The sequence below is a fragment of the Castor canadensis genome, chromosome 1 (genome assembly GCF_047511655.1).
Source record: "Castor canadensis chromosome 1, mCasCan1.hap1v2, whole genome shotgun sequence".
NCBI classification, from domain to species: domain Eukaryota; kingdom Metazoa; phylum Chordata; class Mammalia; order Rodentia; family Castoridae; genus Castor; species Castor canadensis.
In genome coordinates, this window is record NC_133386.1 from 15466724 (window position 1) to 15493355 (window position 26632).

A 26632-nucleotide genomic window follows, 5' to 3' on the forward strand; every position below is an offset into this window, starting at 1 on the left:
CAACAGATGGACAGACAGTTGCCTTGGTTCAAAGAGACCAAGGGCGGGAGGCAAGGGGGAAGTTGATAAGGATGAACCCTCCCTTAAATCAAATGTAAATAGTTAAAAATGTAAAATAAGTACGAAATTGCCAAAATGCGAAGTAACTACTGACACCTGACATACAGGCTGGGGATGAAAGCAACTGGAAGGGTACAAAGATGAAAGGTGAGACGTGTGCGGGGCGCTTACCTGCTGGATGTCTTGCACTGTCCCTGAAAAATAAAAGGGTTTTTCAAGCTTGAGAATTAAGAAGCATCTTGAACACAGGCAAGTGCTAATATTTTAATAGGACTTGTACACTTTGTGCTAGCAGCCAAGTTCAAGACACTCCTTGGCCCCTTGCACCTAATTTTCTGATGTCTCCAATTACTCCATTATCTGGCATACGGGAGCTGAGTCTCAAGTGTCTTCTGTCTTTCTGTTAAAAAGTTCCAGAAGCTGCCTAACACGTGCTGTGCCTGAACCATGAAAATCACATGAACCTAGGTTTCCAGATTTGCAGACATTTTACTGATTTCAACAGAAAGGTTTCTCAGCAGCCTCTTTGAAGAAGAGGCTAAGAACTGTGAGGACATTTACACAACCTTATAGACACTATTCGAGGCACCCCGATTGTGTGTGTCTCATCTTTATTTTTCTTTATTTTTTGGTGGTACTGGGGTTTGAACTCAGGGCCTACATCTTAAGCCACTCCACCAGCCTTTTTCTGTGATGGTTTTTTTTTTTTTTTTTTTTGAGATAGGGTCTCATGAACTCTTTGCCCAGGCTGGCTTTGAACTGTGATCCTCCTGATCTCTGCCTCCTGAGTAGCTAGGATTATAGGTGTGCGCCACCAGCACTGGGCACATATTTAAAAGTTGTTTGATTATGGAAGCAAGTGAAGAGCTTCTCTTCTCACGGATTCTTCCCCCTGATGTGACCACAGCGAGCAGTCTGATGTCTATCTTTCCCGATTGCACACACACTGTCCCCAGCCCACCACAACACAGCCAGTGCTGCTGCTTTTTAAACAAAGATGCAAAATGCAACACAGCATTTTCTGCTAACTACATGGACACTGCTGTCAACAGAGACCTACTTCTTTCTTTTTAACAGCAGTAAAATATTCCATTTTACATTTGTGCGTATAGATATACCATAACTTATTTAAGCCGTTTCCACTACATGGGCACTTTCTGTGGTACTCAATTACAAATTCTGCAAAGAGCTCAAACATATATAGATGTATCCACAGACGGGTGACTTTTATATTGGCCTAAAGGTGAAATTATTGGGTCGAGGACAAATGACCCCTTTAAACCAAATGAGAATCATTAAATTTTGCTTCTGAAAGGTTGCCCAAATTTTCTATCCTGCCAGGAGCTCTGCAGTGTCTACTTTCTGCATTTTTTCTTCTCGTTCATAGCTCCCTCCCCATTTATCTTATTTATTATTTGATTTTTGTGGTACTAGACTTTGAACTCAGGGTGTGCATTTGCTGGGCAAGTACTTTACTACTCAAGCCCCCTCCCCGCCCCCCCAAAGCTTTCTGCTTACTTCGTTTTTGGATAAAGTCTCAAATTTTTGCCTGGGTTTGGCCTCAGGCCATAATTCTCCTACTGATAGTTGAGATGACAGGCATGTACCACCAAGCTCGGCTTATTGGTTGAGATGAGGGTCTCACTAACTTTTTGCTTGGGCTGGCCTTGGATCATGATTCTCCCCATTTCTGCCTCCTGAATAGCTGGGATTACAGATGTGAGCCACTGTGCCTGGCTCATTAATCTCATTCAAATGAATACTTTTTCCATTCAAAAATTTTATTGGCAGTTTGTGTTTCTTTTGTGTATTATAGGGTCTTTTGTTTCTTTTGTGGTGTGGAATTTCTTTATATGTTAAGGACATTAGTCTTTTTTAAGCCTATCAGACACACTGCAAAAAATTTTCACCAAACTCATCAATCTATAATTCATCTGCTATTTATTTTTTTGCGTATGGTTTGACTTGAACAAGAATGAAAAATGCAAATATGTTTTGTGACTTACCACTAGTCTTCAAAACTTTATGTGATCTTGAAGAAGGTTCTGGGAGAAAAATAAAACCAGTATCATTTGCAAAACTACCTCAAAATTTTTTTTAGTTAATAAATTAGTAGGTTTTTTTTAATTTTTAGTTGTACTAGGGTTTGAACTCTATCACTCAAGCCACATCCCCAACCATTTCTGCTTTAGTTATTTTTTGATAGGATCTTTTGCTTTTTGCTCAGATTGACCTCAGAACGTGATCTTCCTGTGTGGTTTGGATTACAGATATGATTACCACACCCAGCTTATTTGTAAAGATGGGGTCTTGCTTTTTTCACCAACTGGCCCAAACCATGATCCTGCTGATCTCTGCCTCCTGAGTAGCTGGGATTACAGGCGTAAGCACCAGCGCCCGGCCTCCAGGCTCTATTGAGCTTTACGTTTTGGTGACAACATCTTACTCACCAGATTTTCTTCTCAGCCGATACGGCACTGAACCCTCTTTAGGGCCACAGGATGCTTTGGTCTCCCCGTCAGGACTGTAGCAGAAGCCGGGATGGTCTGTAAAGAAGCCGAGCACAGGATGAGGAGCAGCGAGAGGCCTTGTCCTCATCCTCTGCCGATCACTCTGTGGGGCGGTCACGATCATGACTGTTAGAATTCTTGCTGCATCACCAGCAAGTGACCGACTTTCAGATCATCAACAGGGATGTTTCGGGGGAGGGGAGAAGGGGAACCCTCGTTGGTGGGGCTTTGGTTTTGGTAGAGGAGGCGAAGGGCAAAGCTGACCCGAGGTGCACCTGACACTGATGGTTGATGCAGAAACCAGACACATGGCGAGTCACCAGGGACTCCCAGATGAACCAGGAGGATCAGTGTAGAAACAGTCGCCATGTCAGGACGGGGGTTGTTAATATCTGCATCTCATTACACCTGAGTGTTCAGCTGCTGCTTTCTTACAAATGACATCTTGTAAACTTTGGGTATGGGTTGACCTTGACATGTCAAACCATGTTAAGGAAACAAAACTTACGAATGGCGTCCATTTCAAGTATTGCTTGCTTGGCCTGAAAGAGAAAGTGTAGCTGTAATTACAAGTTTTATTTTTTCTTCTTTAAACTACCAGCTCTAAAACTGATCTTATCCCACCTGAATAAATAGTTTTAAAAGCTCTAACCACCCCCCCCAACCCTCAGTGTTTCTTTTATGCTTTAACACATAGTTCAGGGGACTCAAACAGTTGGGTCCCCTCTAATCCTAGCTACTTGGGAGGTTGAGATCGGGAGGATCGTGATTCGAGGCCAGCTTGAGCAAATAGTTTGAGAGACCATATATCCAGAATAACCAAAATGGGCTGGAGGTGTGGCTCAAGCAGTAAAGTGCCTGCTTTGCAAGTGTGAAGCCCTGAGTTCAAACCCCAGTCCCAACAAACAATAAAAAACCCTAAAAGCAAAAGTATGAGGTCCTGACTTCAATTCCCAGCATGTCAAAAAAAATTTTTTCTTTTACTCCTACTTTGCTGCAATCTGTGACATCACAGGAAAAATATTTGGGCTGAGTGACAATCATATTTATTAAAAAAAAAAAATCCAGGAGGCTTCAACAGTCACCTTAGTTTGGATGAAGCAAATGCTGAGGTTTTGCTCTGCTGCTCTTTCCACTGTACATTTGTTTTGGAACTGCAGAGTATTAGTTGGGGTTAATTTCAAATGCAAATGATGGCTCAATTTCTGGCAAGTGCATTTCTAGAACCATGCTAGTATATGACACGCAAAAGTGCTTCCCTTTTCCTTTATTCTAAATTAACTTGGAAAGGGTTCACTTTATATGCGCTGGGACACAGGCCACTTCCAAGACAAAGTAATCTAGAGCAAAGTCCCGGCCCCCCATCTCGTCAGGTAATTTCAAAGAAGTGCTGTTCCCACGCTTTCCACCAGGTGTCAGCCAAGGCCCATCGTGGGATTAAATGGGAGGCAGAGGAACTCCTCAATTTCTAGCAGCTGTGTTGCTGTCCTTACCAGTGCCACACTTTGGAGGTTCAAAGTGCCCCACTATGCATTGCTTTGATTTCATAGAAATAAATACATTTAAAAAGATTTAAGAAAACAATTTAAAAGACAGTCTTGACAGGATTAAACAGTCAATTGAATAATCCTGTTTAAGTAATACAGGAAATTATTGTAACATTTTTATCACAAGTGGGAAAAATGTTGTTAAGAAGCTCTTTGAAGCCAGAAAGACCTGGGTTTGAAACTGGATTTGGTTATGTTGTAGTTGTAAAACTCAGCCAGTTTACTTGTCTCTGTTTTCATTTCTCTAAAACTGGAAGAACAAGACCTGCCTGACTCCTAAAAGTGCTTGTAGAGGGTAAAATAAGAATAAAAGGACATAGCACAGTGTGGTATGTGCCCAATAAATTGTTGCTTTAAAAAAACAACTTTTAGTAACTATGGGTTTTTTGGCAGTACTGGTATTTGAACTCAGGGCCTTATGCTTGCTGGGCAGGTGCTCTACCACTTTAACCACTCCACCAACCCTTAAAAAAAAAACAACTTTTAGATTCTAGATGGATCGGTAACCTGGGTGAAAGGCATAAAGGGAATCCATGACGGATCCACACACTTGGTGCAGGAGGAAGAGGACAGGTGTTTAAGCTAGTCTCCTTTGTAACACACTGTCATTGTCTTCCAGAAGCTCTTTAAGCAATTTTGATTCTCCCAGGAGACCTGAAAACAATGGGTGGGGCATATCAAACACACCATGCCACCGCTCAGAAGGGCATTCTGGGGCACCAGGCCAGCAACCCACAATCAACCACGAAGGAAAGACAATGGCCGCAGCCCTGAGCTCCCTCACCTCTCCCAGCTCCCTGCCAATGGCATTAGCTCCTTTTCAGCCCAAGCACACACCTCTGCACGTTCACTTCCTGAGTGCCAAGTCACTGCTGGAGCTCCTGGGAGTAGCCTTGAGCTTTGCACAACACACAGAGTCATGACACACTCGCCCCTTTCTCAGAGCTCCCTGGCCTGGTTTTCCAACCTGATTTCTCAAAATAGTGGTCCCACTTTCTGCTCACCTCCTCCTCCAGCCCATCACAGACCAACAGACCATTCCACCAATCACATAGATGTCCACTCACCTCCCGACCCCACACCTTGCCCACTTTCTCTCTAATAACCTTTTCCTCCCCTCTAAAGCAGCCACATGTCACCAGGGCCACCCTAGACCTTGATCACACTAGAATGTCCCCAACTCTCAGACAGAACTCCACAGTCACTTCTTCAACTTCCGATTCTGTGTTTCCATCTTTCCAGCTTGAATTCCCAGTTGGTCTCCTTTCCACTCAGCCTGGAAGTCATGCTCAGTCACTGCAGCTCTGGCCTCATGAGTGTGCACCTTTCCTTTCTTCTCCCCCCACCCCCACTCCAATCCCCAACCCAGAGGCGCCCCATACACCATGGTCCCCAACACCAGCCTTCATGTTCCTGAGCAGAGTCTGCAATGACACCATCATTACCAATTCACAGTGGCAGCTGCAGGTGGTCTTTGGTGCCTTTTAGGAAGAGTCTGAGTCATTTCTAGTGACTTAGTCCGTTTTCTTTAGTGTGAGTCTGACCCTCCATCTTCCCTAGGACACCAACCCTGTCTCTGCTGTAGCCCAGCAGAAGACTTCATCCCCCATGAGTGACCCCAACCTTTCATCCTTCCCAAGGCCTCCTCCACCTTCCTGTCCCTTCTATCTTCTGCCCCACTCAGGGAAGCCATTTCCAGCCCTTTCCAAGACTAACTCCTGTTCATGTGCTTATGGCCCAGGTCTCACTCCAAGGAACATCCTTCATCCTGGTCTGTCTTCTGCTTCCTTCTCCCAGCAGCCCACGTTCCCTCATGGTATTTTTGGGCGAGATAGAAAGTCTTGCTTTGATTTGGTCTCTCCCCAAACTATCGCCTTTTTTCTTTTCTGAACTTGGTGGAAGGAAGGAAGTCCCTATCCAGCCTGCTCCACACCTCCCCCTTGTCCTTCAACTCACTGCAACACCTTCTTAGTTGTCAAATCTGAAATCTGCTTTTCTATTTGATCTTTTTTTGACATCTGCAAGACTGCTTCTCCTTCCCTCTTTGTGAGATGGGCCCTTCCTTTGTCAGCCCTGCCCTTCTCTTGTTTTCTTGTCACTACCTTGGCCCTTCTTTCTTTGGCTGGTCTCCAATCCCTCTGCTCTTGCATGTCAGTTGGGGTGATTCCCAGGGGTCCTTCTTTCCTTTATACATTTTTGTGGGCCATCCTGTCAGATCTTAGGGCTTCCATCACCATCTCTCTTGATCCCTAGTTTACAGAACCTGAATTTCCACCTGTCGCCAGCCTACCAGCTGCAACCCTGTCCCACCTAACCGGTTCCTTGGCAGCCGGTCTGGGAACTCCCAGCACTGGGCTCTGGGTGCAGCTCCTGATTCATGCTGAATTGTAGTGGGCAATATCTTGTTCCCTCTGCCTGGGTGACACGTCTTGTATCTGCTCCCCATGTCGCTGGGCTCTATGGCCCCTTTTCTCTTACCATCACCCTCCCCATGCATCCAGACCCCCCATAGGTTGACTGGCTGCTTCCCACCTTCCCAGCCTCCTCTCATACCCTGAGAACTTGGCTCTCCCATCCAGGCACAGTGTGTGCTCCCCATAACTCCTCTTTTTGTTTACACTATTCTCCCTTTTCCTTTCCCTCCACTTCAAAGGAACATTCCTCATCCTTCCAGAATGAAGTAAAAGGCATTTTCCTTCCTCTCTGCCCGCCCCCGCAACCGAATTGGACACTCTGTCCCCTGTGACACCTGCTCACAGTGCTAGGATTTCCCCATATTGAGCAAATAGTTCAAGGGTGACGCCACCAGCTCCTTCCACTGTAAATTCCTTCCTGGCCAAGCCCAGGTCTGGTTCCCCTCCATTCCCACAGCATTCTGCACAGAAGATTCTGAGGACTTCTCAAACTCTCTTTTCTCTTGATTCTCTAGAAGTTTCCTTAGGAATTTTTTCTTTGATTCCCCAAAGGAAAAGCAACACTATTAACACCACTACCACCACCACCTTGGCTGAGTCTACCACATGTGTGAATCTCTCCAACACAAATCTCGGGTGCAGTGGTCCCTTACTGATCAGCCTCCACGATGCTGTTTTGAGGCTGAGCCCTGTGGCCTTCGGGCTGCCTCACTAGGACTTGCCTTCTTTCCTGTGTTACTGTCACCAACTTCACTCCCTGTCTTAGCTGTCTTACCTTAGCTGGAATCTTCGCAGCGTGGTTCTCCAGGATGAGCCTCTTCAGGTGCAGAACCCAGAGTCGTTTGTCTTGCTGGGATTTTGCCTGTGGGGGCAGGTTTGGACAGTGAGACATCAGGCCACTCACACTCTCTTTAGCTCTTGGATACGACAGGCGAGAGGTGTCCCCATCATTCAGAAGAGGAGACCTGTGTTACCTGCACTGTGTGCTGTAGCTTGGGGTTCTTGTAGTGGAAGACACTGAAACTGAGTGGCTCTTTGGGTATCACCTCCACAAGCATGAGGTTGCCACACTGCAGCAGAGACAGCAGAGGTGAGACGGGCTCAGGAGAGAAGGGAACAGGCCACCCCCTCGTCCCTGCCCACCACCGGTGTTCAGGCCTACCAGGATGTGAGCTTTGTACGTGAACGTGTCATCTCTCTTCTTCGTGATGAGAAGCAGTCTGTCCAGGAGGAAGAGCGTCCGCTCGTTCTTGGCCCGCTGGATACGGAAGGTTCCCTCGAGCACCAGCTCTCCATAGCTGGTCAGGTCTGGGCCCTTCCAGTTGGTGAGCAAGCTCTGTATCTCCTGAGAGAGGGAATGTCCCACGAGATTAAAGAGGAGGTCAACAGCAAGGCACCAAGGACTTGGTGACCCATCATGGAGCCTCATGGATGGCAACAGATGGTCTGACATAAGTCTGTTTATAGGTGACATCTCTCAAGCGTTTTCAGAAATGAATCAAATTATTAGTTCTTGATTACTTTTTTTCATTTTTAAATTATCCCTGTACTGTGATTGGCAGCAGCAGGAGCTACACCTTCCAAAAGTGGGGTCAAGAGATCACCAGTATGGGATCTTCTCGGGCAGGTGTCCTTCCCTGACATTTTCACCCCTCTTCTTTGGATGAAAATCTGCACAGTGGTTGACTTGAAAACTGTCTTCTAGAAACTTCGATAAATGGCCCAGCATTTATCAACAGATTCTGAGGAATTAGGGCTCACCAGGTTAGTGCTGGGTGGGACCTCAGCTCACCTCTCATCTGACTGTCTTAGTTTAAAGATGAGCAAACGAAAATAATGAGCCTGAGAAGCACAGCTCAAGACAAACTGCAGAGGATCTGGTCCAGCCTCCCAATCCCTTCACTGAGTCCTCTGCCCTTTGGCCACACTTACACTCTCTCACAGTTCTGCCTGACCTAGTGAGAGAGGGAAGAGAGGCTCAAAAAGTCTCTAAGTAGGTTAGAGGAAGTTTCTTTCAACAAAAATTACTAATTTGTAATTCATATAAAACAAGACCTTGGCAGACTCAAAATTTTAATTCAGCCTTCAAAAGGGCTGTGTGCAAACTGTCTTAAATAGCCACACTAAGCAATGATCACTGTTACTGATGTCCTGGCCTTTTTTCAGGGAGAACCATGGCGAGGACCATGAATGAAGTGTGACACTGGTGCAGCAGCCTGGATATTTGATTGAGAGAATGATAACACATCAGTCCATATGCATCCCTGCCAGGCCCGGGCACCTTGCCGTGGGCTCACCTGTAAGCGGACGGCGTGCTCGTGTTTCCGCTTCATGTCGTTGATGTGCCAGGCCACCCGCTGCATCGTGTCTATAGCATCGAGCACCACATCGTAGCCTTCTGTATCCTTGTCCAGGTGATTCTCTATTTCCTTTAGAAAGTAAAAGCAACTCATTATTTTCTATTTTATCTCATGACACCTTTATGATGCGCTCCTCAATTTTTATTTTTGCTTGTTTATTTGCATAGTACCATCATTCCTTATTTTTGAGGAAACTTACCAGAAATGCCTGCCACAAAAGATGGGACTAGAACCAGGGCTAGGAATAATGATAGATTAGAGTTGTAGGATGAGGATAAACTGTGCAGTGAGTCTCTTGGATATTTTATAGGTACAATAGATATTATCCTCAGGATAACAGATAACAGAGCTAGAGCTCTGAGCAAGCCTACGGCCAGTGAAACATAGCTGTCAGTGATACAGCTCTCACTCTTATAAGATCAAAACCACACTTTTTCTCTCAGAGGAAGCAAAATGTGTCACACAGGACTTAATGTGTAACAGATCCGAAAATATAGTGCACATTACCTTAAAAAATAACTCTGTAGGATTGGGAGCGGAGCTCAGTGGTAGAGCACAGCTTAGCAAATGCACCACTGTGGGTTTGATCCTCAGCACCAAAAAGAAGGGACACACACACACACCCCTCTACAGCAAGTGCATTCATGTTTTAAAGCCTAAATGAAGTTCACTTAAGACAGCCCGTCAGAGCACTGAGAGCTTCTAGGCAAGGGGGTCAAGCACTCGATTCTCTGATGGCCAAAGGAGGTGACATTAGCACTCATCTTAGCATGGAGTACCCAGTCCCAGGTCAGGGAGAGCGGGATACAACCTTTACTTTAGTTTATTTATTTTTGTGGTACGGGGCTTGAACTCAGGGCCTTCACCTTGAGCCACTCCACCAGCCCTTTTTTGGTTTTTGTGATGGTTTATTTCAAGATAGGGTCTTATGAGGTATTTGTCTTGGCTGGCTTTGAACCTTGATCCTCCTGATCTCTGCCTCCTGAGTAGCTAGGATTACAGGTGTGCACCAAGCGCCCAGCTTCTATTTTAATTCTTTAGAGCACATAAGACTCCCATCCCTGGACTCTTCAAGAATGTTAGGATGGAGACTCTTTTTCTTTTCTTTTGTTGTGTTTTCTGAGACAGGGTGTGACTATGTAAACCAGTTGACCTGGACTCATGTGTACCCCATGCTGGCCTCACACTCATGATCCTCCTGTTTTAGCCTCCTGATTGCTGGGATTACAGGTGTGCACCACCACACCCAGTGAGACTATTCTTTTGATTCTTTATCTTCTCCACACTGCCTAACAAACAAGTGGGCTGTCAATAAATGCTTTTTCTTCCCTTTGTGATACTAGGGATCAAACCTAAGGGCTCAAAAGTGCTCTACTACTGAGCTACTCCCCTAATCCCAGTAAGTACTTATTAATTTGAAGCTATATTTTTATACAAATAAAAATAAGAGTAATCCTATGCAAGTGTAGTCAGTGCTCCATATCTGTGGATTCCTTACTCATGGAGTCAACCAACTGCAGACTGAAGATACATGTGAATTGTGTCTGCGCTCATCATGTACATACTTTTTTCCTTATTGTTATTCCATGAACAATATGGCATAACAACTATTCACAGAGCAACTCCCACTGTGTCAGTTGTCATAACTAAGCTACTGATGATTTAATGTGCTTGGGAGGATGGGCATAAATTATATGCAAGTTCTCTGTTTTCTATAAGGACTTGAGATTTTGGTATCTTCAAGGGTCCTACTTTTTAAATACTCTGAAGATACCAAGGGCTGATTACCTCTAAAACAGTAAGAAACTAATCACCAGGCCATTTCTATGACATTTTTTCGTGTATAAGAAGCTTATGGTGTAATCTATGGAGAATGAAGTCCATTATTATAGAACAACACTTTGTAAATACTCATTTACTTTTATTGAGCATTCAAGTTTTTCATCCACCTAGAAACTGGAGGGGAATTTACATATTTTTTTCCCCAATCAGACTCAGCTTCTGAAAGGCCTTGTGAAACCATGCCACTAAATTAACAAGTTCAGGATAAACAGAAAATTTTAAAAATTAATAATTTCTTCCTTGACCATCAATTCTGTCCATCAGTAAAAAGACTGGAAATGTGTAGGGAGTATTCCTGTGAGATTTTTCATGGTGAGCTGTACAATTTGAACAGATGCAAATGAGAGAGAGAGACAGTTCTCTACGTCAACTATAAAGCAAGAATACTTCAAAGGCAACCGGAAGTTAGTTTGGGGTTAATCCATTTGTTGCTTCTTTTCCTTTATTGGTAGCCCTAGTTCAGTGGGTAAGTCTGTTTTTCCTGTCAACTAACTCTTTGTAAGGATCTTGACTTATTATCTCCCAGGCTTACCTGAGATCTTAGACTTTTCTTTTTGATTGGTCCCTTATTATCTAGAACACTGTAATAAATCCTTGGATGTCATATTAACATAATTTGGAAAGATCTGTCCTGGAATAAATATTACTTATTTAAGAATTATTTGGATACTCATTTAGCAAACTTAGCCCACTAAATCTAAAGGTCACCAGAATCAACTTAAAAGTTAAAATCTCCAATGTGACTTCATAGGACCTAAGATCCTGCAAAAGTGAGCTACCTCAGGCAAGGAGTCAAGGGGAAGAAATTTCTGGTAAAGTTAGATGGAAAACATTCTTAAAATATTAAGTGTATGTATGAACTGAGCAAACCTGGAATGACCATCCAAGTCAGAAATCTAGAGTCATCAGAGGGACCAGGCATGTTGACAGAGAGGAGCTCTGGATTAAAATCTCTCTAAGAAAATATTCTTAATGTAGTATAAAAACAACAAATGACAAACATTTGCTCACTTTTATTGAGTCCCTGTGAACCACAGAGAATGTGAACCCCTGAAAGGATTTGCCTCAGACCCTGTCTCCAAACACCCTGCTCCACTGTTGCAAAAACAAAAAACCCAAAATCACCTGTTGCAAAAGTAAGCAAATCCTACTCACAGAAGCAAATTACCTTCAAGAAAACTGTTTCCCTTTTTATCAACTTCCTTAGAGGAGAAGAAATGAGAATTTGAAAGCTACAAGTAACTGTTGAATTTTGCAGTTGTGATGGAAAATACCAGAAATGGAAGCAATTGGGAAGTGAAGCTAAGCCCATCTCCATCTCATTCACCAGGCTGCTATCTGCCCTCTTCCTTTCCAGTCCTCTCTTGGCTCTTATACAAGAGCCAACCTATGACAGATAGCTTCCATCCCAACTGCCTACTGAATCAGGGATTCATGGAAATAAAATAAAACATGAAAAAACAAAGACTAAAACCTGTTTTCCATTTAGATAAAACTGTCCCCGACCAGAGCAAGGCACCCCCAACCCTATCACTGTTTGAACTAAAATGAATCTTTTGACTTGACTTGGCTGTTACACTGGGGTTGCAGGCCTGGCACAGAAATCTCTCTAATTCTTCAAAGCAGATCAGTGGGTTGTAAAATAGGAGCGTAGAAAAAGCTTCCATATGTCACAGCTTGTTCTGGCATTTTCCCCCCAAACTTAATCCACACACACACAACCCCCCTCCCCTGGAAAGCTCCAAGGGCGGCCGGGACTCACATGCAGAAGGAGGTGGTACTTGAGGATCCGTTGCACTGGCTTCAGGAGGTAGGACCCCAGGGGCAGCGAGTGCCTCAGCGCTTCCTGGCGCTCCCGGAAGAATTTGACCAGCATCTTGTTCCTCATGCACTCAGTGAGCACTGCCACCGACCTGCAGAGGGGCAGACGGTTATTAGTTATTCATTTTTATTGCTATGCAATGTTTGACATGGGTATGCCCTACAACAAGTAGGATAGCCACAGAGCCGAAGTGGCCAGTGGAGGAAGGGACTTGCACCTCTTCGCAGTGAAATCACTGGGGCATGACTGGCCACGGTGAGCCAGCCCAGCTGATATTGCCAGCCAGGATGCACAGGGGGAAGAAAAATCAGACGGGCTGCGACACCGGGCACTTGTGATCTGTTAAATAGGGCGGCAGAGGAACCTCGGGTCACAGAGCAAAGTGTTCAGAGACAAGGGAGCACCTTTCTTATTCTCTGTGAATCTGAAGAGCCTGACATGCCTCCTTCATCATGAACACCTTGTAAGCCTCTCTGCCGGCACAGTTTTCTTTAAAGACAGACTTAAAATCAAAAATAAAAACCACTCCAGCAAAGTTTGACTCTCCTCTCTGGGAGTGATCATGCCTTACTTCATGTGGCGTTAGTTATTCTATTACACATTACTCAGTTCATTTTACATTAACTTACATTTATTTGATTATTCCTAGATCTCTCTTAGTAAGTCAGAAAATCTTTTTGGGCAGTACTGAGATTTGAACTCAGGGCCTCATGCTTGTTAGGCAGGTGCTCTATCACTTGAGCCCCTCCCCTAGCCCTTTAGTTATTTTTCAGATAGAGTCTTGTGGTCTTGGCCAAGCCAGCCAAAACTACCTGTGCCTCCCTTGAAGTTGGGATTACAGGCACACACCATGCCCAACGTGTTGGTTGAGATGGGGAGTTTCACTAACTCTTCCCCCCAGGCTGGCCTTGAAACTTGATTCTTGCAATCTCCACCTCGCAAGGAGCTGTGATCCCAGGTGTGTACCACTATGCCAAGCAGAAAATCTGAACTGGCAATTTCGGAAGTTTATATTAAGAAGTTATTTCTCAAGCCGTATGCTTACAATGAGACACACACAGACACGATCTCCCAAACACGCCTCTGTGTTGGTTCTGAGGCTGGTAACTGGGTCAGCACTTTGTCGAAGCTTTCAGAGTTTGAATGTTTTTTTCCCTTCGATGATGAAGAGGTTTGTGGAGAAGCTGCAGGCTGTTCTGTGAATCCTCTTAATTCGGAGGGTGCTGTGTCAGTTGGGTTTTGGCTGAAGGACCATGGGGTTTTGTTGGGGCATTTTTCAACTTCCAGGTGGCTTCAGCATTGAGGTGGAAACAAATATTATAGGACAGAAAATTGCTAAAGTGAACCCTGCTGAAGTATGGGTGTATCTACAGATGGGTGGTCAGCACTCAAGTATGCATACGGACTTTCTCCTCCTCTTTTTTTTTTTTTTAACTTTTTTGTGGTACTGGGGATCAAACCCAGGGTCTTGTACATGCTAGGCAAATACTTAACGACTGAAATACATCCCCAGCTGCCACCACCACCTCCTCCTCCCCCTCCTCCTTTTTTAAAGAGAAACGTGGGAAAAGCGTGGCTAGCCATCAACTAAATCTGCATGGCACAAAATCCTGGCCACTGTTTAGAGGACAATGGGAAGTATTTGTCACCAGTAAGTCTGAGCCTCTGGCTTCATGGTTTTTTTTTTTATTATTCAAACCAGCTTTCTGGGGCTTCTTCTGAATGGCAGGGGCATAGGCCCCACTGTACTACCACAGTGGTTCAGGGTTCAGCCTGCTGGCTTTTCTCCTGTGTGGATCTCACCACCCGCTGTATCCTGCTAAGACTGGCTCCAGAGTGTGTAAACTCTCCCCAGTTCTCTTTCTGGCTGGTCCCTGAGATAACTCAAGCCTGCTAATCATGTGGGGGGGAGGGTGGGGAGAAAAATAAAAAGGCCTGGAATCACAACGCTTCAGGACATTATAAAGACTCAGTAGTGTGTGGCTTGAAGTTAGAGAAGCCTTGGGTTCATATCATTGCTGGGACGTTCACCAAGCGTGTGACCTTTGGGGAGTCAAGTTGCATATGGGGCCCTCAGCTGGTCATCCACAACTGGGGATGGGGTGGGGTGGCGATGAGTTTGCACTGGTTGAGAACCTTTCAGGTGCCAGGCATTGGGTAGGTGTTCTGCCTTTCTTTACTCCCTCACTATTTCTGTATGGCTCTGAAAGTTAAGTTCATCATTTTGTATTTACAGCATTTACACAGTGTTTAGGAATCAATAAGTACCCAATAAATGTCTTTTGGAGGAAAAGGAAAAGTCTACAATGGTGGCCCAATGTCTTGGGCTCTTGCTGAGGTGTCACTATGTTATCATCCAGACCATTCCCTAAACTGCCTCTGCCACCTCTGTCCGTGTAAGCAAAGTGAGGCAATGATCCCGGGGGAGAAGGTGGGCCCCCTTTTCTCACGAGCTTTCCTTTCTGAGCTCCGTAAAACTTGCGCAGCTCATAAAACTTCCCAGCAAAATCAGAACTTATTTTCTACCCTGCTGGATTGGAGATAACTAGTCATCTTTTTGTCTCTTTCAATATCTTACACAATTTTTCCCTGCACTGGCTCTGGCTCTGCAGGGAGCCCCAAAGCCCAAAGGGATTGTCCTAGATCTGGGTCCCCCACAGTCTGTTCTTAGCAAGTTTCACATTTCTCACACAATTCACCACAATGACAGGCACAGAACACCCAGGAACCCAGGCACTGGATCTGCTGGTTGAAACAGTATGGAACTGATGATGGAAAGTGCTCCCTGTCCTCCCTGAGTCACACGTACCTTGGGTAGTTAGTGCAATACTGGGTGTAAATATGGAACTCTTCACTCTGCAAGGAAACAAGAGAGACTTTTAGAGACAAAAAAGCACAGACATCAACATTCATTCAAAAATAATAAAAGAAAGAACATTCAGACCTTTAAATTTATATCTCAACCACATTGGCCTGTCTCCTGAGCCCCTGTGGTGGTCATCTGTCCACACCTCAAACTCAAATACACTTGAACTCATTTCAGTCCAACAAGCATTTACTGAGCACTTGCTTTGTTCCAGGAAAACAGAAGACAAATAGAGGACAAAAATAAAGTTTCTTTCTTTCTTTTTGGTGGTACTTGGGTTGAACTGAGGATCTCACGATTATTAGGCAGGTGCTCCAGCATTTGAGCCACCTCCCCAGCACCCCAAGGTGCTCCGGGTCTTCCTGTGGACATGCAGCACAGAGCGAGATAGAAGTGAGCAGTAGGAAATACGCTGGTGTTTGCGTAAGGCACTCTCAAGGTCATGCTCGCGTGCCTCTTGCCCCCTTGTCCTTCTTACCCTTTTCGCTGCCATAGCTAACGCACCTGCTCTGAGGCTGAATTCAGGCTGTAGCTCTTCCAGGGAGTCTTCCTTGAGCTCTGGGGCTGATCCACTGCTCCCCCTCTGCCCTTCCACTCCCTCCAGCATCTAGTACCGAGCTCTCTGGGAGCACTGACCAAATTATAGTGAATGTGTCTGTTTATCACAGGTCCCAGGGCCACACTGCCCTCTCCTGGCTCACGATATTTGTGGGACTGCTGAACTGCCTCTTTGACATCCTCCCCATGCACACATCTAGCATAGCAGCAAACTGCCCTGGATGCCTGACCAGCAAAGGAGAGGTGCTTGCGTTCTGCTTTGACATATCCCCACGCCCCGAAACCTCTGCGTTTCCAAGGCTGCCTTAGTCTCAGTTGTCTGGTCATATGACCTGACGTTGGGAAATATTACACTGCCCATTCAAAGGTAATTCTTAAGAAGGTAGAAACCTACCTTCCACACAAATATAAAGTGAACAGTGTCATAAAATGAAGAATGCAGTCTTGTATAACAACAAGAAGAAAACGCATCTGAATAGTATTTTACCTGCTGTTTCCCTAGTTTGTCTTTAATTTCCCTATCTCAACATACAAGAGGATCAAGAGAAATAAACTGGCTTTTTCTATGGGAATGGGAAGAAAGAAGTGAACGGCCTGTGGGATGGAATTCATTTGCACTTCTGTAGCCAAGAGCCACTTGCATTGCTGTCAGTATCTACAAGTGACAGAGATGAGGAAGGTGCCAAGGCCTCACCGAATTATGAACTATGTGACTGGGCAGAACAGGCAGGAAAACACTTAGCTTTCTATTGGAGATGTACCCAGTAGTCCTTTTGGTGGTTCCCTACACTGCCAGGGAAAGCGATCCATCTATGTGTAGGTGAAGTGTAAAAGCTAGGCTTTTAAACTTTTAATTATAAGACCATCAGTCAGAACACATAACTTAAGGCCCAGGAATTACTAGTGCTTGCAAAACATAACTGGAATTACATTTTCTCCAGTGTCTTTTTCCCTTTTGTAAATTAGTTGTTGAAGAGATCAGATGGATTTCCTGCATGGCCACGGTCTCGGTAGTGCTGGTGACATCGCTGTGCTCTGCTTTTTGTTCCCTGTCCACTGTACTCCTGGGGGTTAATAGAGGCTTGCTCAGATTTAGGTTCCATAATTCACAAAATATACACCTCAGGTTGTGCTGCACTTCCATCTACATGAAGTCTGGGTGTCTTTTCATGATGCCTAGATCTATCAATTTGTTAGGGTGAAAATGGGGATTTTCTAATTCTATTGTTCCTTTTTTCTCTTTTTGTGATACTGGGGTTTTGAACCCAGGGCCTCATGATTGCTAGGAAGGCACTCTACCACCTGAGCCACTCCACCAGTCCTGCCTGTTATTCCTTCCTTGCTTATAAGTCAGCGTGTTTCTAAAAAGGAACTCCTTACATTAACTATTGATTTGCGTTGCAGCATGTGGTCTGTATAGGAAAGGCAGGATAAAGGCTTGATCCTTTCCCTTGATTTGCAATAATGCACTGGTCCCAAGCATACTGCAAAGGAGATGAATTTGGTTGTTTAATGTCACTGCAAATTCATAAATACATACATACTTAATAGGTTTGAATTGTTTCAGTTGATTATCTTTACTGATGTTCAAATTATCCCACTTTGGCCAGTATGAGCCTCTTTCTGAGCATTCCAGCCTGACCTGTTGTCGTCTCTGGTAGCTTCTGTGTTTGAGACCTTCTGGAGCATCCTGTGCACTTCCTACCCCACACACATTCTTCCCGAGCCCGGACCCTTGGGTAGGAAACGGGATTGGGAGACACTGTAATCTGGGAATCAGGGATGCTCTTGTCACTGGGTTAATCCTTATTTTCAAGGCTTTTCAATGGACAGAGTTAGGAATATGGTATTTTTAAAGGATAAAATACAACCTTCATCCATTCTAAGTCACAAATCTGAAAATCCAAAATGTCCAAACTTTGAAACTTCCTGAAAACCACCATGATACTAAAAGTGGAAAATTCCACACCTGACTCTATGGGCTAGGTGTCAGTCAAGACACAGGTGCACTAAAGCACTATGTAAAATTATCCGCAGGCTAGGTGCGTAAGGTGAGTAAGAAGGAAACATGGAATTGCATGTTTAGACTTGGGTTCCATTTCCAAGATAATGCCTTATGTGTATGAAAATTTCTAAAATTTGAAAAAAAAAATCTGAAATCTGAATTGCTGGTCCTAACCATTTCAGATATGGGAGAGTCAACCTGTAACTCAGATTCAGGACTACAGAATTTTGAACTGTCTCAATCGGTCCTGGGCGTGTATGTCCTTTCTCCGAGCAGTTTCAGTGGTCAGTGACACCAATGTACATGCTTCTTTACTTCATCTCCCAGCACGCTCAATAATTTCAGAATAGCGATATCACCTCGAACAGTGTCTCATCCTTACAACAGCTAAAGGAGGATTTGCTGTACTTTATCCACAGCGTATTTTCAAATTGATGAATCCCCTTTGCATAGTTATGTCATCAAGTGCATGACACACTTACATTTAATTTTACTTTCAATATCTGGATGCTGCTTTAAGCCTTCATTTTATAATTATATAAAATATTAAAGATTGTTTCAAAGTCAACTCTACAAAGAAATATATATTCACAGAAGCCTAATTTTTTTCCATTCTAGGCTATTCCTTCCTTTCTCCTATTTTGAATGTTATAAGTTATCCTTTAAAAAAAAAAACATAGACAAGCCAGGTGCCAGTGGCTCACGCCTGTAATCCTAGCTACTCAGTAGGCAGAGATCAGGAGGATTGAGGTTCAAAGCCAGCTCAGGCAAATAGTTCCACAAGACTCTATCTCAGAAAAAAAAAAAGAACACTTCACAAAAAAAGGCTGGTGGAGTGGCTCAAGGTGTAGGTCCTGAGTTCAAGCCCCAGTACTGCAAAACAAAAAACAAACAAACAAAAAAGCCATATCTTCCCTCCCTTTCCTAGGGATTCCCAGACTTGAGCATGTATCAGAATCACCTGGAGGGCTTGTTAAAACCCAGATTTCTGGGTCCACCCATCAGAGTTTGGTTCTGTTGGTCTGGGCGGGAATTTAAGATTTTGCATTGTTAACAAGTGATACTGACGTTGCAGGTCCACAGCCCACACTTTGAGAAGCAGAGAGCTCCGTGCACTTTTGTGAGCCTCGCCACCCAGCAGCGTACAGAGCTAGTCCTTATTTGTGTTTCCTGTGTCACAGGGCTCCACTATGCGAACAGGCCATGGATGATCCCGCCAGCTTCGGGTTTAGGGAAAGGTTAGCCATTCCTTATCTTTTGGAGTAACAAATATTACTTGCAGTTATGTTTGTTTTCTAGTACTGGGGTTTGAACTCAGGACCTTGCACTTGCCATGCAGGTGCTCTGCCCTTTGAGCCCAGGAGTAACAAGTATTACTGTCAAGAACAGCATCATATTTGTAGAATTCTTGTCAATTTAACCTTGGAATACATTTCCAGAAGCAGGTGGTAGGTGACAGTAAATTCAGATGTTAGATCTAGTCAAATTCCTCTCCCTAGGATCAGTGTCATTTTGTTCTCCCACACTAGGGAGAGCCTCTGTTTCCCCGTGGCCTCACCAACATAAGCCAAGTACCAACTTTTCAAGCATAGTAGTTAAAAAAACATTCTAAATTGCTTGTCAACTTTTAAGCATTGGGACGGTGTAAATATAGTGATTTTTGGATTCTCCTGAAAAAAAGTTGTAGGACCCACAGGCCCTGGGCCTTCAGTTCATAGCACAAATGCATTTGTGAGCACCTCCACGCTGTGGTTTCTACCTGGCCCCTCCACACACCGAGTTCATCTGTTGGCCCCGCAAGCCAGTCCTGGCTCCAGGGATGAGAAAGGCAAAGTGACTCATCTGAGGTCCTTTAGGAAATGACCATTAGGCTGGAGCTCTCCCCAGATTTGCTCACATTTGTTTCTTGTTCTTTCCTGCCTCTTGCTGGATTCAGCCTGGGACTGAACAATATGGGGCTGCCTTTCCCAAGCAAACTGTTGATTGATTGATTGATTGATTGCAGTACTGGGGATGGAACCCAGAGCACTGCACATACTAGGCAAGTACTCTACCACTGAGTTACATCCCCAGCTCCTTTCCTTACACTTTGGGATTTATAGAACATCAGAAATGCCAAATTAAAAATAATGGCCTCCATGAAATGTTGTTTCAATTGTGTTGTAGAGTTGACTGATGAGGCCTCAAGACTGCGGCCCATTTGCATTTTGTCACATCATGGTTCTATTTCTACCATAGAGTTTTGATTTTAATCAGCTGTATATCCTCAATAGGAAATCAAGTGTAGGTTTGATCTTAGATTTGTAAAGCACCGTGGACCTTATAAATACTGGCATTACACAAAAATCAATAGCCCATAGGTCTGTTAAGACTTAAATGTCATGTAAAAATCTTTTTTATGTGTACTTGGAAGAATTTATTTTATAAATTAGAAAAAACAGGCACTGCCTTCTAGTTATTCAACTCTTTCAAATTATAATTAAGAGGATCTAGAAATGAGATACTTAATTATGAAAGAGCAAATAGAAGATGGTGAGGGCTGACCAATGCACCTGATGAGGAAGCCACCATGAGGAAATCTATAAGATTTTAGGGCTGCTTCTGCTGCACAGTCTTCCACTCCCTCACACGCTCAGATCCCTGGGAAGTTTTGTGGGATGCTAGGCTTTGACTATAGGTAGCATATGGAGAAGGTGACATTGACTTGGGTTTACTCTCATGATAGGAATATCCAATAGCAAGCAGACTTTGTGAGGGTAATTCCAGTACATGGGCAGGATGTGTGCATGCATGCATATGTGCACGTGTGTGCTGGTGTATGTACACCTGAGTGGGTGTCTGTTCAACTGGACTCTAAAAGGAGAAAGGCACTCACTGTGTCCCTCTTCCACATTCCCACCCAGGCTCAGCCCTGCTCACAGTCAAAGGAGTGTGAGGGTAGAGGTGAAGGCAGGAAACACAGTCGGCCCTTCCAGGTCTTTCCAGCGCTCTGAGAGCAGTGTTCATGACAGCAGGCATGGCTTGTCCAGTAGGGGACTTTTATTTCAGTCCCTCAAAAGAACGGCCAGCTCCTGTGAGCAGTAGGTAAGAAGCAACGGTATTCTACTCTTGTAAGAATTTCCTTCACCTTACACATAACCACAAAAGCAAGCCAGGTCAGGACTTAGGTCAGTGGTGGGGCACCTGCCTAGCATGTGCAAGGCCCTGGGTTCAATCCCCAGCACTGAAAAAAATGCACAAAAAAAGGAGAAGAGTCAGTCAGGTCAAAGATGAATCACTGTGTAAGCCCCAGTGATTCAGATAAAAGCAGGAGTCAACTGCCGGCTTTACTGCTTTCACTAATGACCTCTCAATTAAAGCAATTTTCCACTCCTCCTGGAGCAGAGCAGCTGGTGGTTCAGAAAGCGTAACCCCTTCTAAATTTCAGGGTGCTGAGTGAGGAGCCGCTTATGCAGAACCAAGCGCTCCCTCCAGACAAGTGCTGAAGCTGCTCTTCTAATTAAACTTGGCAATATTACAATGAAAAATAAGATTTGGGAGTTGGCAGGGAGGCACATAAACAAACTTTTATGTGAATAATTAAGCCTGAGCTGGAACATCTTTAATCAGCCTGGGATTACAGTTACCAGTAAAAGCCAAACGTTTCCGAAAGCTTGGATGTTGTTTATGTTCTGTGGTTATTTTGACATATCTTCTTGGATATTCTTGGCCTATCGTTTTACCATTTCTTTCTCTTTTTCAGATTCCTCCCCTTTAGGAGAATCAGTTAGACAGGTTGTGAAAAGACTTTGCAGGTTGTGGAAAGACTTTGTGGGTGTAAGCATGTGTGCACAAACATTTTCCATGTGAACACACACAACCGTATGCAAAGTCTGTAGAGGTGTGTACAAGTCAATGAATTGCCTTTGAGGAACTTCAATAAAACCCACAGTGTTAGCATGTTTGGATTCAAAGCCATCCGGATGGATCTGCAGCCTTAAAAATGACCGTGTAGAGCAAGTCAGGGGACAGGTCAGGCTAGGATGACATCCTTGGTCTATGTTGGATGGATGGGGGGAGCCAGGAACTCTAAATGAGTTGCTAATTCATGGTTGGTCCCAAAGCATCATCATGAAATTTGCTTAGGACTTTTGTCCATTTCAAACCTTCATGCAATTGTAGAAACCACAATTTCTGCTACAGGCTTATCAAACAAAAGCTATTGAATTTTTTAAGAGAAATCTAAACAAGATAGGATTGTTATCTCTACCAGGTAGCATGTTGGCAAAGTTATGTAGGCAAAGACTGCGGGTACATTGCAGAACACTAACTCCTTCCAAGGTCAGGGCACGACTCACTGCCGCCTGAGTTTTAAAAGTCAAATCCATTCCTTGTATTTTCCTAAACCATCCATGAAGCTTAAGAGAAATCAAGAGTGCATTTTTAAGATGCAGGAAATCAAATTTGCTTCTCTTTATTCCCCAACAGACACCAGGCTAGCATATCTATCATCAAATAAAATATTTAGGTTCCAATAGAGTTCTGTAACAGGGACAGTAGCACTTACCCATATTTATTTCTCTAATATGGTTCTACTCAGGATTTTTCCTTTTCCAAACTTAACATCTTTCCTAGGAGAGCATTACTTTATCAACTGCTGCAGAAGTTCTAGGATAACTACTAAGTTACCATCTTCCCCTTCCCAGTCACAGTGTATATTTCTCTTTGCTACTGAAACAAAAACAAAAACTCAGACAGAGGTTAGTGGCTAACTTCATCCAATATGGAACAAACTAGCTATTCTAACTATAAAGTAAAAACAATCTAGGTAATCCATGTGCCCAGAAAAATGAACCTTGCTTACCTTTGACACAAAGCATTCTGCTATGGCCACAGGATCATTGTCACAGTTTTCCAAATCTTGTAGAAGTTCACTAATAAAAGAACAATAGCCAGGAAGTATTAGACTGTAGTCTTCTGATTAAGGACATTTAATATTAAAGGTTCAAACATTTCTAATGACATTTACAAAGAATCATAAAACTGAGGGTCTATTGTCACTGTATACACAGCCTAGATAAGGGACTTGTCCAAGGTCAGGGTAGAGTAGGGATCTGAACAGAGTTTGACCAGTAAGTCTCCCACTGGATAAGTCCTGCCTACCATTTAAGTTTTCTGGGCATTTGTCATCAGTCGTGGGAATGCTCACACATAATCACTCGTCAAATAGCTGCCTAAGTACAGGTGCAGAGCAGGACACTAAGAACACACCAGTGAGCAAATGACATGTGGTCTTTATCTCACAGGGTGCCCAAAGCAATGGAAGAGTGAATCACACTATACCTTAAAATGAGCAACAGAGATGGTGCTTTCTTAAAGGAAAGATACTCCAGGGTAGGAAATAGCTCTCTTCAAACATAAATTCCCATTAGCTTTTAGTAGTGGTGTCATTATTTTAAGTAACTGGATAATATTTCATTGTGTGGCTGAACCATAATTCACTTAACCAATCTCTGTCTGTTGGATCAAATTTAATAAGTAGAGTTTCTGAATCAAAGGATATTCTCAGTGTAAACGTTAGTGTGTTTCAAAATTGTATGCATTATAAATCATATGAATGTATATTTTAATAGTTAAGTGTTCATTTTAATGCATATATTGCATGTTTAATAAAAAGTTAGGCAGCTCTATGGGAACTATAATAGAGAGTTTCCTCCTTTGTGCTTCCTAAGGCCTCTGTCAAGCTGCCAGCCATCTCTACTTAAGCAGGTCCCCATTTCCTTTTTTTTTAATTTTTATTTTATTCATATGTGCATACAATGTTTGGGTCATTTCTCCCCCCTTCCCCCACCCCCTCTCTACCCGGTAGAAACTATTTTGCCCTCATCTCTAATTTTGTTGAAGAGAGAGTATAAGCAATAATAGGAAAGAACAAGGGCTTTTGCTAGTTGAGATAAGGATAGCTATACAGGGAGTTGACTCGCATTGATTTGCAGGTCCCCATTTCTAAGTGCCCGGATCGTGTGTTTTCGTTAGTCTTCAGCTTTAGCTATCATTACTTCTTAACTTCCCCAAGCCTTCCTCCTGCCACTGTCTCAACCACTTCTATGTTGTGATCTGACTAGACTAAATGCTCAAACTTACATTTTTTTTTTAGTAGGGTCTCACTAACTTTACCCAAGCCACTAACTCCTGCCTCTGCCTCATGAATAGCTGGGATTAGAGCTAGGATTACAGGCCTGCCTGCACCTGCCACTCCTGGCTAAGAATTGACAGTTTGGTTTTTTTTTCTTATGGCATACCAGGGTTTGAACTCAGGGCCTACACCTTGAGCCATTCCACCAGCCCTTTTAATTATTATTTTTTTATTTCATTGTTTTTACATTTACTTTCATATGTATACATTATTTGGGACACCTCTTACTCCCTCACCAACTGCTGGGTAGAGCCGCTTCCGTTCTCTTGTTTTCTGACTTTGTTGAAGAGAAAACATAAGCGATAATAAGAAGACATACCGTTTTTACTAGTTGAGATAAGGATAGCTATACAGAGAGATTCCTAGCATTGCTTCCATGCACAAGTGTATTACAACCCAAATTGATTCATCTCTACCTGACCTCTTCACTACTTCCTGGTCCTGTTCTTGAAGACTGGAAATATTCTTCCCAGCACAGCTTTGTGTCATAGTTTCCTTTCTAATACAACCAGGTTTTCCTTAGAGTAGTTAACATTTCTCTCTCCTCTCTCCTCTCTCTCTCTCTCTCTCTCTCTCTTTTACTTTGTTTTCAAAGTAAAGAACACTAATTTGTTCTCAAACTGTTTGCCAGGAGTATAAATCTCACTGCACTGTGTCCAAACATCAGATAACCCATGGTTGCATGTCTTTCCTCCTTCCTCCTCTGTGTGCTGCTCCGTCCTGCATGGGCTGCTCTCCAAGCTGCCGGGTGGGCTCAACACCCTCCTGATGACGGTCTTGGCTCATTGCCTATGTTGGAAGCCTTGCTTCTCAGATACCATTCCCCACCTTTGGGAGATTACAACCCTCCATAGGTTTCTGGGTAAGGGTAAGAGGAGGTCAGTTTTCCGAGGTGCTTCCTCTTTCAAAACACTCTCCCTTCCACTGGCTGATAACTTCAGTGGACAAAGAATTCTTGGTTGGAAGTCATTTCCTCTGAGGATTCAGGGAAACTTAGAATTCCAATGTTGCTATCCAGAGTGCAAAACCATTCTGATCCAAGGTCTGTGTGATCTCTTCAGTTGTGTTTTAAATTCTGGAAGCTTTTAGAACTTTGTCTTTGCTAATATAGTTCCGAAAGTTTGTGATGGTAGGCTTTGAGGTGCATATCTGTTCATACACTGAGAAAATTTGAAAATTTGGAAACCGATCTTGAATTCCAAGTGTAGTCTAGTGACCCTTCCTTTGAGAGGTGCATAGGACACATTTCATAAAAATACTGAGATGTTCACATTTACTCCCTTGAGACTGCAGCAAACTGTCCTAAAGGTGTAGATACAGTGAATGGTGAGTGGGAGCGGATGGCAGAATCCTGCTGTCTCTAGGAAGTCAGAAAGTTGTTCTGTAAAAATGTAAAACAACTCCAAAACAAACAAAAGTATAGTGAATCAAGTAGCAAAACCATTTGCCTAAAAATGTGTGTGTCATTATTGTTATTATTCCATATATTGATATTTTTAACAATTTCTTAGTTTTTCAGCATGGTAAACACAATGAAACAGAAGCAATCTCTGGGGTCCTTAATCATGTAAGATCCAGCACCAATGTTACATGTTAACCACCTAAGACCCTGGACTAAAGAGTCTAGCAGCTCTGGTTTTGAATTTTGTCTTTGATGTTTCCTTCTCTGCTTCTTTTCTCTGCTTGACCATTTTGGCTTCAGCCATTTGTGGGGGTTTCTCAAATACCTGGGGACCTTCACTTGTCCTCTCATATTTGAAGTGACACCTGGCCATGCTAAGCATAAGCCAAAGAGACAGAGTTTGTCACGTGGTAAGCCTCACTGTCAGGCAGTGGTTCTCAAACTTTTTAGTGTCAGGAGCTGTTTATATTCTTAAATGTTCTTTATGTGGATTACATCTATTTATATGCACTCTGTCAGAAGTTAAAACTGAATAATTAAAAAAAATTTACCCATATACTTAATATAGTCAATAAATGTTCATATAAATACCTTTTTTTAAAAAAACAATTTTTATAAAAAAAGTTAGCAAGAAGAGGAGCACTTTTACATTTTTGCAAATCTTTAATGTCTAAATTCATAGAATACTAATCGATTCCCCTACTTCTGAATTCAATCTGCTGTGAGGCGAAGCACATGAGGGAAAAATCCAAATGCACACGGACACAGTGTTAGAAGAGGGAGGAGTATTTCAATGGCCTTCATTGATAAGGATAGATATTCTTTTTGATATTCCACTGGAACACCGAAAGTGGTGATTTGGTAAAGATATGTTGGAGTCTAAAACCACAGCAATGGACTGCACCATAACTTTGAAATCCACTTTGAAAGGATCATTTAGGACAGTTCTAATTTCAAATATTCTTCCCAATTAGGACAGTTCTAATTTCAAATATTCTTCCCAATATGCTCATGAAAACACCTCCTTTTAAAGCTTATTCTTAATTTGGAAAATGTAGTTCTAATATTTTG

At 43.3% G+C, this 26632-nt stretch overlaps 1 protein-coding gene across 13 annotated transcripts in view; it reads right to left on the reverse strand.

Moving 5' to 3' along the window:
* Positions 1-26632, reverse strand: part of Plekhg1 (pleckstrin homology and RhoGEF domain containing G1) — a 200321-nt gene that overhangs the window by 10929 nt on the left and 162760 nt on the right. For 12 of the 13 annotated variants that reach the window (XM_074072328.1, XM_074072332.1, XM_074072330.1 and 9 more), the window contains 12 exons: positions 22828-22897; positions 15365-15411; positions 13601-13846; positions 12496-12646; positions 8829-8960; positions 7694-7876; positions 7506-7601; positions 7307-7393; positions 3079-3112; positions 2511-2606; positions 2067-2105; positions 232-254 (listed from right to left, as the gene is read on the reverse strand). In XM_074072328.1, the coding sequence (XP_073928429.1) occupies positions 232-254; positions 2067-2105; positions 2511-2606; positions 3079-3112; positions 7307-7393; positions 7506-7601; positions 7694-7876; positions 8829-8960; positions 12496-12646; positions 13601-13846; positions 15365-15411; positions 22828-22897 (1204 nt within the window). The remainder of the gene's footprint in view (positions 1-231; positions 255-2066; positions 2106-2510; positions 2607-3078; positions 3113-7306; positions 7394-7505; positions 7602-7693; positions 7877-8828; positions 8961-12495; positions 12647-13600; positions 13847-15364; positions 15412-22827; positions 22898-26632) is intronic. The other variant, XM_074072338.1, reaches the window with a different exon arrangement.